The sequence below is a fragment of the Primulina eburnea genome, chromosome 17, assembly GCF_022965805.1.
Source record: "Primulina eburnea isolate SZY01 chromosome 17, ASM2296580v1, whole genome shotgun sequence".
NCBI classification, from domain to species: domain Eukaryota; kingdom Viridiplantae; phylum Streptophyta; class Magnoliopsida; order Lamiales; family Gesneriaceae; genus Primulina; species Primulina eburnea.
Window position 1 is genome coordinate 1,331,050 of NC_133117.1, and position 16,882 is coordinate 1,347,931.

Genomic DNA, 16,882 nt, shown 5'->3' on the forward strand with positions numbered 1-16,882 from the left:
TCTTTGCCAATCCTTAACATCTGTGAATGAAAGAACTAACTGTTAGCTTTAGGATTGTCCGAAGGAGAAAAGGTTACGCGCATTTATGTTGTGGTTACGAGATCTTTCTCGTGGGATTGTGTACAGGATCCAATGGATTTGTTTCTGAGTTCTATAAATTTTGTCTCTTGGGTTGGATTTCATGACATATAAAGATAACCTTAGTTGGAGAGCTTTCTTGGTGATACCAACTAAAAAGATTTGAGCTTTTAGCAGATAGTTTATGAAAATTATATTTATCAGGCACTTAATGGTGTTTTAGGAAACAACGGGCAAAATGTTATGACGGGATGAATTTCAGAATGTTAACTAATTGTTTTAACATTGTTTTATGTCTGTTGTGCAGGCAAGTTCTTTTAAGAGTTCACCAAGGGTGAGTCCTCACCATCTATTTTTCTCCTTTTGATTTTATTTTCTCATGAGAACTTATTGTAGTAATAAATCTGTGTTTGAAGGGGAATTTTTTGGCACTTGTGAACACCCGATTTGAGTGTTGAAGGTTTTTTTATGTTGTGAAAAATTCACGTGTTATCAACCCATTCGCCTTAAAGATCATTGAAAGAATTGAGGCCAAATTGGGAAAATGTATGCGGAGGGAACATAAGAAAAATGGGAAAAGAGAATAAGCATACAAAAATTTCATTGCACTCCTTCCATGGACTTTAAAAGTAAGCTGCATGCTGAAATGAAATGAAATAAATCAATCATCAACCCATATTCATTTCGTTGAAATGAAAATCCAATTACATGACCCTTGTAGTCTTTGTCTTGATTTGGACATATGCAGTATTTTTCACACTTTTTTCTGGTAAGTTTTGCAGTGTCATTAGAAGTGATTCTAATTTGTGTCCAAGTTTTTTCCCATTTATATATTTTTTTGGATCTAATGAACAGATGTGTGATACAAATAAAAGAGTTACATAATGGAATTAATGCATATTTGTGCCAAAGTATTGTTCAATGGTTCTACTGTTTAGACGTGGTTGAGGAACTTAATTTGCCAGTTTGCCTGAAATTCTTTTTTGCAGAAATTTAACGAGTATACCAAAAGGCTCAGGAAACAAAGTTTGTTATACAATGTCAGTGAATTTGCAGAGCAGCTATTTCAGGTAGACATTTGATAAGTTATCTAATCTTTTGTTACATTAAGTACATGTGTGGCAGTGGCTTATTATGTTTGAATTAAGAACCTGACTCTCTCACTGTTATCACCTTTCTCTCCATTTAAGTGCGATCACAAATAGTCCATGGGTAATATCCATCCAGCTACCTCTGATTAATGGTTTCCCTTACAGTTTCTTTGTTTTGTATGTATCAGAGCTTGTCAGTATGAGAGGGATGAGTATGATCAATCTTCAAGCCGAGGAGGCTCATGGTTTAGACCAAGTTTCAGCAATGATGGTTTTAGAAGGGGAAATATGAGAAATAGGAGATCACAAACCTGGAGACGTGAGTTACCTTTTTATTCATTCCAATATTGATTCTGTTTTATGAACTCACACTCACCTGTTCATGAATTTTCAATTTAATTGTGTCAGGAGTCTTTTCTCTCTGTTCTTCTTGTTGTAGTTTTGATGGACAGTATCCAATAACAGGGGCGGACCCATTTCCGAAGATGGGGGTGGGTGGGTGTTGGGGGACTTGATACATCATGAGCTGCAAAACATGTGCTTTTGGAAAAATCATACAGATTAGTTTCCCAATCCAGGGAATCTTTACTCTCACCCCCCATGGGTTCGTCCTTGGTGGAAAAGAGGTTTTGCCAGTTCACTGGAGTCACAAAATGGCCGTTTATTTCTTGCTCAAATTTTTTTGAACAAAAGATCCTTATAAGCAGTTTACACTCTCTTTAGACGCAATTACCTGTTTTCTTCATTTAAAGTTGGTCAATGTGACTACTTTCAGGGGGATTTGAGTTTTGTGATGGTGACGATGATGTTGAATTTGAGAGCATTTTTCATTCAGCATTTGGAGGAAACCGATACTTCTATTGGTCCTTCACAACTGATGATGAACCACAATTTAGGAACTCGACTGGTTACTCTAGCAACTATAGGAGTTCTCGCCGTTGGAGACATCGGTTTGATGAGGAATATGATTCCTCTTCAGAATCTGATGAACCTGTAGCGGATATAACTTCTGACCGGCTAGTCTTGGGACTGAGTGCATCGGGTCCTTTAAATTTAGAAGATGTAAAAAATGCGTAAGATCTTGTGAAACTTTTTCACCTTATATTTCCAGTTGGGGACTGCTTTCTTTCCGCTATATCATCCTGATTTGTATTCTATTCAGATATCGGACAAGTGCATTGAAATGGCATCCAGATCGCCACCAGGGTTCTGACAAGGTATTTCAATGTTGTTTTGTTGCTCCCTACACTTGCATATTTTGCATCAATGGTGTAAATGCTCTCGTTCCGTCTCAAAAGTGTATACTTTTACCAGGGTTTTCGTGTACTATATTCTCGCGTTTAACAACTTTGATACCACCGAAGATTTTACTTTCAAGTAGCAGTTTTTTAAACCGAAAATTTACTTTCTATATTTGCCCACAACTATCCATGCCAAGCTCGGTAATTTAAACTTTTTCCCATTATAGTGATTAGTGACCGACTGTTCACTAATTTTAGTGTTGATCATATGGTTATAATCATTGATTACTTGAATGATTAATTTTATTAATTCCCAGATTAAAAAAAAAGCGATAACTAGATGTCTTATACAGATTGTTGCCGAACAGAAATTCAAGTCCTGCAGTGCGGCATATCAGTCATTGTGTGATAAGCTTGCTCCACATTAGGAAATGTAGTGATTTTAGCATACTGATATCAAGTTCTTGGTTGAGTTCTTGCTAGCATATCAAAATTGCACCATTCGATCCAGCATGAGGGTATCCGCTAGCATCTCCTTCACCCAAGTTCTTTAGGAGTAAATTTACTCGATTCCTTAAGTTATCGTTTTACTGTAGCATATTCGAGAAAACAATAAGCGTCACATTGCAACTGTAGGATTGTCAGGTATTGATCTTAAAGTTCTTTTTTAATCTTTCTGAGGATGAATAATCGCTTTCCTTCCGAGTTTCGACATCCAGCCCTTGGATTCATTTCATAGGAGATGATCCCCCGTTCGTCAACTAGCCATGTATGCAAGTTGAGATAATTGGTTTGGTATCAAAGCTTCGTTTCTTGAAAGTAGAAACTTGGACCATTTTAGATGAATATTATATTATATTGGTTTGTGGGAGGGGGGGGGGGGGGGGGGGGTGGGGGGGGGCGATGATTTACTTCACTTGTTACATGTAATAATGACAATATGAACACACATCAACTTGAATGGAACTTGAATTAATACATATTTGACACTGGCTATTGAATATTGATGATGTCTCTAGTTGTTGGGTAATAACAACGGAGAATTAAACTCATGATCATCGCTGAAGCATTCGTTAACATATTTCACAAATTTGGACATGGTCGAGAAGCCATGTTTTTGCTAAAATATTTTTGCTTGAGGCGCTGCTGCGATTTATACCCCTTTCTCAATTTAATTGGCGCCAATTAAATAGGAATACTTCTAAGTATTTTACGTTTCAAATTAACATATTTGACTCATGATTCATTTTAAAGGACTATGTTGATTATTTATTAATTATTATTATTATTATTATTATTATTATTATTATTATTATTATTATTATCCTTTGGTAATTTCAAAGAGTATGGTAATTGATTATTTCTTGTAAAATATGTTTTAGTCTATTAAACAACTACTTTAATTGTGTGTTTGGTCATGTTTGGATTGAATCAAGCTCTTGGGTATTAATTAAACTATACTTAGTCGATGATAATTGGATTATGTTATTAATATATGATTTGGGTTCCTATTCTTTTTATGCACGTATGCATTCAGAAGATTTCATGATTATGTGAACCTGGTTAAAACATATCAACTTCAATCAATATCTCCCATTTTTTATAAATCTTATACAATATATATAGTCGTATAAAATCAAGAATCTTTGAATATATATTAGTTTTTATTTACTAATAAATAGTTTACTCCTTATATAATCTAATTTAAATTTTTTTTTAAACATTCTACCTTTGGCAAAAACTTGTGTGAGACGGTCTCACGGGTCGTATTTTGTGAGATGGATCTCTTATTTGGGTCATGTGGGGGCCCGGACGCTAATCATGTTCTTAATCGTCATTGGGACTAAATCAATTATAATAAACAGGGTCTAATTTTTTTTTCTTTTAAAATGCGGAAGGTAATGGAATTAAACTCCTATACATATCAGTATAAAAGTATAGATCTGATAAAATATACAAACATACATACTCAGGTTCAACAACTACTATCAAGTGTTTAAACCCTAGCTCTAGTCCAAGTCCGGTATCACCACTCTAATCTCGATCTGTCTTCACCTCTGTGACCCTGTACCTGTCCCACCTGTTGCCATGCACACATACAAACAAGACAACAGCCGGATAACTCCGGTGAGATATAAATATCCCAGTATAAACAATGTATCACATGCAATCATATAAGTCATATATAAAAGCATAAACAAACATCAAAACATGTATCTAGTCTGACTACATGAATCAATGACTCGTGATCTAATCTTATCTTATCTCAAATCTAGGGATTCCAATCTAATTTAGACTTTGGTATTCTGTATCGAATGTCTGAGATAGACGTCGATCTACATCTAAAGCTCTTCGATACACCATAAGTCTAGAGTCTTATCGGTTCTGAGAAAGACTCGGCGGTTCTGCCCTAGCTAGGCTGTCTGACCTAGACTCGGACTCTGACTTTGTTCTAAGTCAATACATTAACATATCAATCTGATAATCTGCAAATATCAATGCAATAAAGTAAAGTATGTGATTTAGGGAAACTCAAGTCAAACCTAACTCGAGTTGTGCAATCCCGAATCAACATTTATTTATACCTTTCTTGTTGTCGATCTGATACAATCAAAGTCTGTCACTGTTCAATCTGGCAATGACAATACCAATATTCTGTATCAATATTCTAATCAAATCACAACATCTCTGTTTTATCAAATTCTGATAGTACAACAGTACAATCTTGCGATACTGATAATACTATATCAGTCTATATCAATTCCAATAATTTACAATCAACCACTGTACCAATCTGATATCAATTCTAATCAATTTCATTCTGAAATTCATAACAATTCCATATGATATTCGTTTCTCAATCTGACTTCGATTCTACGTGGTCTAACATGTCAAGAACAACATATATGATGTGTATTCAATTCTAACAACATCATACTTTCCAAACATGTCAAAACGTAGTAAAACTTACGTCGAGTTGTAGCCTACGTTGCTAGGAACTCGATACCGAAGTCGGATTCAAAATCAGACGGACGGATTTCTCACAAAAGGCGTAAGGATTTTCGATACAATTCCTCAGACCCTTTTTCGACTTTCCTCACTGATTTCCAAAGAATTTCGTACATATATATATATCAATGCATGCAACAGCGAGGTGGCACGATTTTCCGCACAACATGTCGCACCGCGGGTGCGGTAGGTGTAAGACCGCGGGTGCGCTGCGTGTATTAATCCATATCCATTTTCCAGAAGTCAAGACCGCGGGTGCGGTCATGTTTGCACCGCGGGTGCGGTCTTGTTTTTACCGCGGGTGCGGTCTCACTTCGAATAAAATTTCCTACCCTACTGGACATCGACCGCGGGTGCGGTCTAACCATGAACGCGGGTGCGGTGTTGCTTCGGCAACACATTCTAAAATTCAGAATAAATGGCCGCAGATTATTTTAAATCGTGTCTCCGTTAGCTCTTTCGTAATCACGTTAAATTATAAATCAATAATCTTTGATTAACAGTGATTAATTCTCGGGCATTACAGGTCATCTATGAAAAAAATATTACTTTTTATGCTAAGAGTATTACTTTTTATTGTGAATATCGATAGGGTTGACTCGTCTCACAGATAAAGATTCGTGAGATCGTCTCACAAAAGACCTACTCTCTATCTTTAGTATTATTAATATCAACTACACATTTAGTATTCTTAAAATATAAACTTATTTGGACTAAGTACGGACAGGACCCATGATTGGTTCTCGGTCGAACAGGTCGAACTAGTCAGTCTAGTCCAGTTCTGAAAACACTTATTCTCCTTTCCTTACAGTGGTTAATCACATAAGAATTAAGAAAGACAACAAAGCCGATGTCGACCAACCTAACAAGCCTGATGAAGGAGTAGTATAGTCCATATATAGGAGGTGAAATGCAAGTATATATGTATATACACTACAAGTAAGGACAGTGAAGGGCTTTTCATTTTTGAAAAATCCAGATTTATATAGCCTAGTTCGGGTTGGAGCGAGGTCCATATGCATCAATTCGAGTAGTACTACTTTCCAATTATGTAAACTTATGAATCTCTTGCATGAATTCATGCTCAATCTCTGAAAATCTTCCCAAGAATCCACCTCCTGAATATGCTTCCCTCCAAATCTCTCCCTCCCCCTTTATCCCATCATGATCATCAAGTACTCCAGCCCTCATGCTGGCAACTTCCAGCTTTCTTTTGTTTGCTGAAGATATATTTGGCTCCATCAGTAAGTTTCTTGAAACCCTGGACCTCTTGCAAGTGTTTTGATCGTCTGCTGGTTTCCCAGTGAGTCTCTGCACCTCTTCTCTGAAGTTTGCAGCATCTATCTCAATTATTTCTGGCGCAAACAAGTGTATTATTCGGATTCTTGGCTTCATTTTTTTGGATATTATCTGTGAGTTCTTGTTCATGGATAACGCAAACGGAGCAGTAGAAGTGTTCGGCCCGGCAAAAATTTGTTTCTGATCCATCCAACTGAGGAGCATCAATATATAAATGATGGGGTTTTGATTTCCTCCCTATATATATATATATATATATATATATATATATATATATATATATATATATATATATATATATATATATATATATATATATCGATTAATTAATTATGGGATCACAAGATACGTGAATAAATAATAAAACTTAAAAAAAGACTAATTAGTGCAATAAACATTTTTAAAGTTTTTCTAAGATAAGGATTTGAATAAACTTACCATGACATGATGAAGAGGAGAGGGTCAATGTATGGTACCTAAATAAGAGACTTATACACCCGAATTAAGGGATTTAATTGGAATATACATGTCAATGGAAAAAAAAAAGGCAGAAAAAGTAATGATTCCCATTCGAATTGTTTCATTTTTATAGATGTTATTTTGAAAGTAATTATCTATATAATGCTTGCACCAAAAGATAATTTAGGCTCAATTAATAGTCCAACCACAACAATTTAAATTGACAAAAACTTGTGTGAGATGGTCTCACGGGTCATATTTTGTGAGACAGATCTCTTATTTGAGTCATCAATTAAAAAATATTACTTTTTATGCTAAAAATATTAATTTTTATTGTAAACATATGTAAGGTTGACCGATCTCACAGATAAAGATTCGTGAGACCGTCTCACAAGAGACCTACTCATTTAAATTAATAGAGAAAAACAAAGAAATTCATAAGTGGATTTGGATAAATCAAAGTGCGTACCAACACGAAAATATCATTAAGAGATACCGAGCAAGATCATAGAGTAGTGGACACAGTGGGAAATCGCATAATGTGGTGAAGAAAAAGAGAGAAAGACATACATTCTCTCGCACAATGCTATCAAATTCTTTGTAAAATCCTCAGTAGTTTTAGTCAAACATTTTCATAGTTTTCATTCCAAATTCCAATAGTTTGAGTCATCTTCTTTCATATTTAAGATAACATTCTTTTGTTATATGTTAATATTTTGTAAATTTATACAATCTATTGAAAATATATCATGTTAGAAGTTTATCTATCAATTTCCAATAGTTTTTCTTTAAGTTTTTTTGTTTTGTTTATGATGTCATATTTGTTAAGAAGATCATAACGAACAGTCAAATTCAATATTTATAATCATTGTATTTTTAAAAGTTAGATTTTCATCATTTTTACATAAATTGATGAATATTGCACTTGACACGCCCCAATTCAAAATATTATGCAAACAATAACATAATAAAGTTGTTTGCACGTCTAGATTATTCAACTTATTTCGTTGTCGTTTATATATTTACACGCATCTATTTCAACACACACATACAAATATATATACAGTTTTTATATCATGCACACCTACTGTGCACACCTTTGTGAGCACCGATGAGATGTCACTCACCTATTAAATGTGATGAAATATAGAAAAATTACGCATCCAATGGGTGAGTGACACTTCATCGATGTTCACAAAGATATACACGATAGGTATACAACATATAAAAACTATATATATATATATATATATATATATATATATATATATATATGTGTGTGTGTGTGTGTGTGTGTGTGTGTGTGTAGACCACACACGATGAATGTGGGATTTTAATTAATACTAAGATAATTTAGTAACACAAGAAATAAAAATTTTCGTCTAAATTCAAGTAATATGGTCCATTTACATTTCATATTTTATGCTTGTCTTGAAAATTAAACAGGGGATTAATATCATGGCATGTCCGGGTACAGCTTTATTTTGCATGAAAGTTTGGATTACTAATACTTCTTGAAATGGGCTTGCCTCCTGGAACGAATGAGTTCTATTACAGCCCAAGGACCGTTTCAATTCCAGGCCCAGTCCACTTACTTTAGTCCGTTAATAAGTACTGATATGGATTACTCCCGTTATAGGGCATAAAAAATAATTTATAGCTATCTTACTTAAATTGAGATGAAGTTTCGAGTTTTAAACTCGTTGTACCAAAATTCTCATTCTTTCACTAAAAAGGCTACAATTTACATTATTAAAAGGTTACAATTTAATGAAATATAGATGATGGTTTGCAGCTCATCTGATACCAAAATGTCAGGTTTGGGACCGAGTCTTATATTGAAATCCAACACTGAAAATATCATCCTCTAACTTAAAAATAAAAAATAAAAAATCGGTGCAATTAATTCCTAAAAAAATCCGTACATTCATTTTTTATTCTAAAAATATTATTTTTGGCATCGGAATACCAAATTCATTCTTTTTTCATTTTTAATTATTTTTTTTATCGGTGTATCGCTTATGTTTGATATTGTTAATAACACTTATTATTATTAATTTTTTCGACAGTATTGAAAAATCCTAAACTTAAAAAATAACTTATTATAGAAAGATCAAATTTTGACGATTTAAGCAAAAAAATACTAGCCAAACTAATGCAGATTATGGATATTTTTAAGTAACCTAAATAGGCAAAAACTTGTGTGAGACAGACGGTCTCACGTGTCATATTTTGTGGGACAGATCTCTTAGTTGGGTCATCCATGGAAAATATATTATTTTTTATGTTAAAATATTACTTTTTATCGTGAATATCGATGGAGTTGACATATCTCATATATAAAGATTTGTAAAACAATCTCACAAAAGATCTGCTCTCTAAAATATATAATGTACAAACGTGTCTGCACAGAGAGTTATTTATAATTTATATTTGCCTAATGTTAGTTTATAATTAGGCATTTGAAAATTAAAGTTCCAAGTCAAGATTTAGGTACCATACAAGTACATGAGCTAATCACGTTTCATGTTTCTTTTATGTTGAACTCCATATCTCATTCCAAATAATTTTGACTTTTTGATGCCAAATCATTTTAAGCCAGAAATAATGTAAATTCGGGGGAAGTTGGTGAAAAATCCTCAATCAAAATATTTCTTTAGGTTCACTTTTTACCCACAAATTGTTGTACTATGTCATACAAAATGTTGTACACTTCATGTGGAAATGTGGTATTAAAAAGTACCTAGGTACTGAACACGAAAAAAATCGACGGTTGAAGACTAAAGACCAATTTCCCGTAAATTTGGCACAAAACAGCCCTATGTGTAGGTTCTCTAGATCATAATAACTAGGATAAAAAAATTTATATCACACCATGAAATATAGATGTGCAGGATAAAAACATATTTATTTTCAGTAAATAATATTTTAGAGAAAGATTTTCAGTCATATTTTTATTTATTTGTTATTATTTATGAGATTGTTTTACAAGATATTTATTTAAAAAAAATATCCGAAAGAAATGAGCACAGATCGAATCTTAATACGTGTTAAAGGAGACAACGGAGAGATTATAAATTGTAAAAAAAAAAAACAAAACTTAGCATTCCGAGGTAACACGTGTTGAACACTTGTCAAGAAACCCTTGTATATTTCATTTTCCCATCTCCACGTATGTATCAAGACTTTCTATTTATAGCCTTGCAAATCTCTTACCGATTCATCCAAGTTCATTCTACTGAAGATTTTGATTACGTTTTGTGGAGGAAGTTGATAATACAGAGGTGAAAGATTTCAGAATTTGACAAACATGCAGGCAGCGAAGGAAACAGCGGCTAATGTTGCGGCATCTGCCAGGGCTGGCATGGAGAAGACGAAGGCCACCGTGCTAGAAAAGGTTTTACTTGTATACGTAGGGGCGTGTTCTGTTTTCTTTGATTTTTTTGCTTTTCGTTCAAGTTTTTTTGTTTGTTTATCAGACTGAGCAGGCGAAGACGCGTGATCCTATGATGAAAGATATGGCAACCCAAAAGAAAGAGGCCAAGATTCAGGAGGCGGAGCGCGAGAAACAAGGGGCGATTCAGCAGAACAGGGCTGCCAGGCATGAGGTGCCCGCCGGTGGGGGTGGCGGATTCACCGCCATCGGCGGCGCAAATACAGGCACCGGGGCACTCCACCACCACCCAGCTGCCCCAGGCCACACGGCCGGGGGACCGATCCATGGAGGGGCTGCAGGTGCCGAGTACCCGGCAGGTGCAGAGACCGGCGGAGCTGGGCATCTCGGGGGTGGACATATGACGGGAGACCCGATCCATGGAGGAGCTGGAGGTGCGGACACCGGCGGAGCTGGGCATATCGGGGGTGGACATCTGACGGGAACTGGCCACACAGGCCCTACTCTCTAAAGCATAGTGTGGTTGTGTATTGGAAATGAATCGCAGCCCGGTATTATTCAAGGGTTTGTGATTGATGGAAAATAATGGTGTCAGCCTTAGTTTGTGTGTATTAATATTTGAAATGTATTGATTGTCTGATGTAATTTGCTACACTTGGTGAATAAAATTGTGGTGTTATATATTTATGTAGAGGTTATTTTCCTTGTTAAATGGAATGAGCAATGCTAGTACATAACAAACCTGGTAAGTTCGAGTTGGGAAATTCGAGTTAAGTTGAGGGTGTCTTGGTGTGAGTTTGGTAAATTCCGAGTATCATTTGGGTTGATTGAAATGAATATAAATTATAATTTCTTACGTGAGAACAAAAGATGAAATTTTGAGTTTTTGATTAAGCATTACCATGCTAGATCTTTTACTTTCTGTTGAACATCCAAATCTAATATACAAATGGATTTATCCATAGTACCATCAACTAAAGTGAGTGAATCGTATCCGTTTCGTTTTGATAGGTTGGTCCAGTTTCTTGCTTCTTTTTTTGTGTGCTTATTTCGCTTTAGCAGGTAAGACTTTTGTAATTTTATGGTATAGTCGTGGATTGGTAAGTTATTATTTTGAAGGTTGTAATTTATTTGCAGCCGTCGTAGTTTCTACTCCTGTAAATAATTTAGCCCATTTTTTTTATTGTTACTATAGGTCCTGAAGCACAAGAAGATTTTACTCATTTAAGTTTTAGCACTGGTAGTCCCCCTTTTTAGGTACACCCTTTCCATGCTAGGAAAATTGTATGTCGTTATTTTTTCAACTTCCACCAACATATCGTGCACCACTGAATCTAAAGTTTGCAGACGCCAGAAGAAAGGAAAAAAACTATTTTTCCTGCGACATATTGAAGGCAGCGGCAATAAGTCAAATATATTAACAAGTTCAAGGAAATAGTAATTTCTGCAGCAATCTAACGTGGGAAACTAAGACATGATGATTCTAGATGTAGATTCTCGAATTCAACAAGAATACCCTGGTAAGACATTTGGCTACTTTAACTGAAAAAGACCCTTATTTCTTTGTAGTATGATAACCACTTCGTTACTCTAAGACTAACAGTCAATAGAAAAATTATCAGCAACAACAAGATTTCAATAAAGGTTTCAATCTACCTTCCGAGAAAGGCAATCAATTTCAGAAACGAGCACATGTTAAAAGACCAAATCAGAATGACTAAGATCCAGAAGAAGTCATCAAGCAAACCAAAGACCATATAACGCAACCACCACAGAAAAATTCATGTAGATAAAAAATGGAACTATCTCTCTCAGTGGTCGGATAAAAAAATGGCCAACTCCATCAATCTTCATGATATATTGATACTTGAACCTGTTGTACAACATAAAATTTTTCAAATTCACAACATGGAAGAATGGTTCTTTATCGATGTAGTGTGACAATCATTTCACTAAGCAGTCGAAAATAGATGCTCTCATCCCCAAGACTACAAGTCATCAATGAGTAGAATACCAACAGCTCATACAGGACAAGAGATAATATGAAATTGCCAAAAATAAACGGAGACTCTACTGCTGCGCAACAACATTCTCCAAGTACCATCTGTATGTGTCTTCAAGTCCTCCTTTAAGGGAAATCTTCGGCTCCCACCCCAAACTTGCGAGCTTGGAGCTATCCATAAGCTTCCTCGGGGTGCCGTCTGGTTTACTTGAATCCCAAACAATCTTCCCTTGATATCCCACAACTTCCTTGATCAATCCTGCAAGTTCCTTTATGCTAACTTCCTTTCCACTCCCCACATTCACGTGCTCTAATCCACTATAATTTTCCATCATAAAGACTAGTGCATCAGCCAAATCATCCACGTGCAAGAACTCCCTCAACGGCGTCCCGCTCCCCCAAACCACTACTTCACCCACATTGTTCGTTTTTGCTTCGTGGAACCTGCGAAGCAGAGCCGGCAATACGTGTGAGTTTTCGGGGTGGAAGTTGTCGTTGGGCCCATATAAGTTTGTCGGCATAGCGGAGATCGCATTAAAGGAGTGCTGAATGCGAAATGCCTGGCACATTTTGATGCCTGCAATCTTGGCGATGGCGTACCATTCGTTTGTGGGCTCTAATGGAGCGGTCAATAGGGCAGATTCCGGTATGGGCTGCGGGGCGAATTTGGGGTAAATGCAGGAGGATCCGAGGAAGAGGAGTTTAATAGTATTGTGTTTGAAGGCGGAGGTAATGACGTTGGTCTGAATTTGGAGGTTGATGGTGATGAAATCTGCAGGGTACGTGTTGTTCGCGTGGATCCCACCGACTTTTGCGGCGGCCAAGACGACGTAATTGGGTTTGTGAGCGGCGAAGAAGGCGTCCACCGACGATTGGGATGTGAGATCTAGCTCCGAGTGGGTTCTGAGGAGGAGATTGGCGTAGCCGAGGAAACGGAGCTTGCGAACCACGGCCGATCCCACCAGACCGCGGTGTCCAGTGACTAATATGGTGGCGGATTTGTCAATTGGGGTTCGGTCCATGGCGCTGGCCGCCGATGGAGAAGGTGATTGTTGAATTTTACCTGGAAAGATGGTGCATAAGTAATAAAAATGAATTAGAGATATTAAATTTCATATATTAATAAAATTAATATTTAATAGAAGATCAAGTTATTCTAAATACTAGCCACCGGCCTTTGCCTCATGAATATATAAGGCTAATATATTAAAGATTCATGATATTACAACACCATGACATCAAAATTTTTTTTTACTTGATCCATGAAGGCAAGGGATTCCAAAGCTTAAATAAATATGCTAAACTCATTTTGTTATCTCACATGATATAGCTGTTGATCATAAAAAACAATATTCTTTTGAATCAGTAATATCATCTCATGTGAAATAATGATAAACTTCAATGTAAAAGAAGTAAATAATTAGGATAATAAAAATCAAGTAAGAGAAAGCAAGCAGCGACACAGTGCTTTTAATTTTCTCCTCTAACGACATGTCTTCTCCAAGCTAAAAACTTGAAACGTACATGGTGTCATCACTTATAAATAAAGCTAAAAATGTAACAAAAGAAATTAAAAACAATTTTCGAGATCTGGCATAACGAGGGAAGGGAGAAAAAGGTAACTTGGTGGAAATATAATTAACTAACATGGGTCTTTCAGCAAAACTCTTATTGTTCTTTCAAATTCAAAAGCAATCATACATAAGATTTTTCTAAAAAAACAACTTATAATATTCGAAACTCTGCTAAACTACAAAAAAAACCACCACCAAGAACATCATTTTTATACAGAACCCAATTTTACATTAAATATTTTTAGCTTTTAAGAAAGAAAGACATGAGAACTCATTAACTATATATTGAGCCAAAAACATTTGGTGCATCAAGTGTTATGAATCCAATACACAAACACATGTAATGCTCCTGGCTTTTTTAATAACATCATCTCGCAGTGTAATTTTAAATTCTTTACATAGAATAGTCAACAAACTCCAATCATTATACTACCTAATATTCAATTGTTGCAACTTCTGTTTTTGTAAATTCCGAAGCTCCATAAAACCTGAACACTTAGGAAGGAAGAATTTGATAATCAAACCTGTTTCAACTGACGTTCTTCGTAATGTTGCACTAAATCTGCAACTCACAATAGAAAAAACACAATCAATAACATTTCAACCAATCATTTAGAAAATATTAATGTTAGACAGAATATTTTTTAAATCCCTCATTTGATCAACCAAGCTCGAAAACAAAAAATCAACTTTTGATTTGGCTTTAAGAAGAAGCCATTCTCACAATGATACACATCTTCAAATTTATAAAATATTACGGTTAGACATAATATTTATTCAAACTTACATAGATTGAGTATACTAAAAGAAAAAACTTTATTGAAAATGACATAAATGAAAATCTCTTTTTTAGTTCAATAAAAGCAGTATTATGCAAAGTAGGAACACACGATGATGGCAAGAGGGATTTGGTCAAAGTGAACTAAAAAATTAATAACCAAAAAAAGATGATCAACAATTTTAAAAACAATAAACCAAATAGGGATGAGAAAAACTCGTGTCGAAGCAATATACTCTTCGGAAAAACAAAGTGGGAGACTCATCATCTGATATTTTTTAAAATAACATAGACCCAGCTAGCTATTCACATAGAATCCCATAACAAAACTAAAACAAATCATACAATTAATAAAATGCATGTATCTGTCAAATAAAGATTCTTGAATAACCTCTCAGCTCCACCGTATCGAAATCCATATCAATTAAAATGAAGCATAAGAGAATTTGAAATTTAGTGTAAAAAATGGATTTAATTATGCAAGTATATTAACATGAGATGCTTTGAGTTTTTGCTTAATTAAGATATAACAACTCCACTAATTTAATCAATGCAATTATTAGCAACCAACATGAACGAAAGAATAAAACACAGCAGTGAGTTTAACGGAAATAATTATAACAGAAAAAGAATGTTAATGAGAAGAAGGAAAGATGAAAATTTCTTGGAAATTATCCAACCATTGCTGAAAACAGTACGACTCCTCAACAATTGGAGAAAATAAAATATGGTGGTCAATTCAATTGATTGAGGATAGAATGAGCCAAAGTATCAGGGGTAAAATAAGAAAGTATATGTTCTGGAATGGCTAGAAGGTCCACAATCTCAAGATAGCTGTGTCCACTCTCAATCAAATCAGGTTTTGTTTCCTTTTTCCTTTCGACCGTCTTTCATTTTAGTGTCAAGTTGCAACCAATGAGGATCTGAAAATGTTAATGATTTTTATTGGATTTTTTTATTTCAGCGAAAATGAGAAATCTGGATTCGTCAACCTCGATGGGGAATAAGAAAACAGACCAAGACACCCTTAATTTCTATGTGGGGCTTAATTGACTAAACAGAATGGATAAAGCATGATAAACAGAAACAGAGAAAGACGGAGGCGCGCGGAGTAGAGTTGAACGACAATTTTAGATGACAATGTCCGAGCCCAAATGACTGACCGTGTAGTCAGATTCAAAGTTTTCAAGATTCAATTCAAAACATTTGCGTAAAAATGAAGGCAAACCAAATAAGATACCTGTTCCAAAATTTCCAGAAATTGATTGGATTTTCGATGTCTTCAACGGACTGGTGGACAATTGTTTGTGTCCTTCCAGAAATTTTAGTAGGATTTTTATGATTGTGAAAGGAATTTAACCTAGATCTGGAAAATGAAGAAAAGGGGGTGGAGTTTTACTCTCTCTTCGTTTGGGAGGTGGGAGAGAAGAATATAATCTGATTGGTTGGAAGTGGAACTCTGAAAGAACGTGGAGTGAGGGTATTTTAGGGAATTTAAAACACAGACCAATTAGTTATTCTAATTAGGGGTGATCACGGTGCGGTTTTGCGGTTTTCTTAAAAAAATTCAAACCGAATTGCCATATGCGGTCGGTTAGTATTTTGAATAAATAATCGCGGTTTTACATGAAGAATTAGTATTACGGTTTTTAGCGGTTGCGGTCGGTTTACGGTTTTTTTAATGAAAAATATTAGAACATATATTTTAATTTATTTGAAAACAACAACAATATAGTGTCTTCAAATATAAATTATAGTTCAAAGCATATAAAGATAAAAATAGATAAAACAATAATCAAGATTTAAAACTAAGTTAATAATTTAACAACACAACATACTTACAACAAAGATAAATTTAAATAAGTTAACAACACAACATACTTACTAGCTAAATATTATAGCAAAAGAAATAAATAATCTAATAAAATATTAATATGAAGAATAATTAAGAAGAAGA

At 35.0% G+C, this 16,882-nt stretch overlaps 4 protein-coding genes across 5 annotated transcripts; 2 read left to right on the forward strand and 2 right to left on the reverse strand.

Moving 5' to 3' along the window:
- Positions 1–1,341: 1,341 nt before the first annotated feature.
- LOC140818455 (uncharacterized) lies at positions 1,342–3,277 on the forward strand. The gene is made up of 4 exons (XM_073178407.1): positions 1,342–1,488; positions 1,945–2,242; positions 2,332–2,386; positions 2,764–3,277. Exons 1-4 carry the CDS (start codon positions 1,458–1,460, stop codon positions 2,836–2,838), a joined length of 459 nt encoding a protein of 152 aa, XP_073034508.1. The 5' UTR covers positions 1,342–1,457; the 3' UTR covers positions 2,839–3,277.
- A 3,189-nt stretch (positions 3,278–6,466) lies between these two features.
- LOC140818694 (VQ motif-containing protein 25-like) lies at positions 6,467–6,814 on the reverse strand. Its single transcript, XM_073178734.1, has one exon. It carries the CDS (start codon positions 6,812–6,814, stop codon positions 6,467–6,469), a length of 348 nt encoding a protein of 115 aa, XP_073034835.1.
- A 3,566-nt stretch (positions 6,815–10,380) lies between these two features.
- Positions 10,381–11,258, forward strand: LOC140818701 (uncharacterized). Its single transcript, XM_073178747.1, has 2 exons — positions 10,381–10,574; positions 10,657–11,258. Exons 1-2 carry the CDS (start codon positions 10,488–10,490, stop codon positions 11,080–11,082), a joined length of 513 nt encoding a protein of 170 aa, XP_073034848.1. The 5' UTR covers positions 10,381–10,487; the 3' UTR covers positions 11,083–11,258.
- A 1,141-nt stretch (positions 11,259–12,399) lies between these two features.
- LOC140818331 (putative GDP-L-fucose synthase 2) lies at positions 12,400–16,361 on the reverse strand. 2 transcript variants are annotated; one of them, XM_073178260.1, is made up of 3 exons: positions 16,166–16,361; positions 14,672–14,709; positions 12,400–13,636 (listed from the first exon to the last, which is right to left on the reverse strand). In XM_073178260.1, the coding sequence occupies exon 3, from the start codon at positions 13,593–13,595 to the stop codon at positions 12,642–12,644; it is 954 nt and encodes a 317-aa protein (XP_073034361.1). In that variant the 5' UTR covers positions 13,596–13,636; positions 14,672–14,709; positions 16,166–16,361; the 3' UTR covers positions 12,400–12,641. The 2 variants fall into 2 exon arrangements, with proteins under 2 accessions (XP_073034361.1, XP_073034362.1); XM_073178261.1 differs by having other exon boundaries at positions 14,581–14,709.
- Positions 16,362–16,882: the final 521 nt, after the last annotated feature.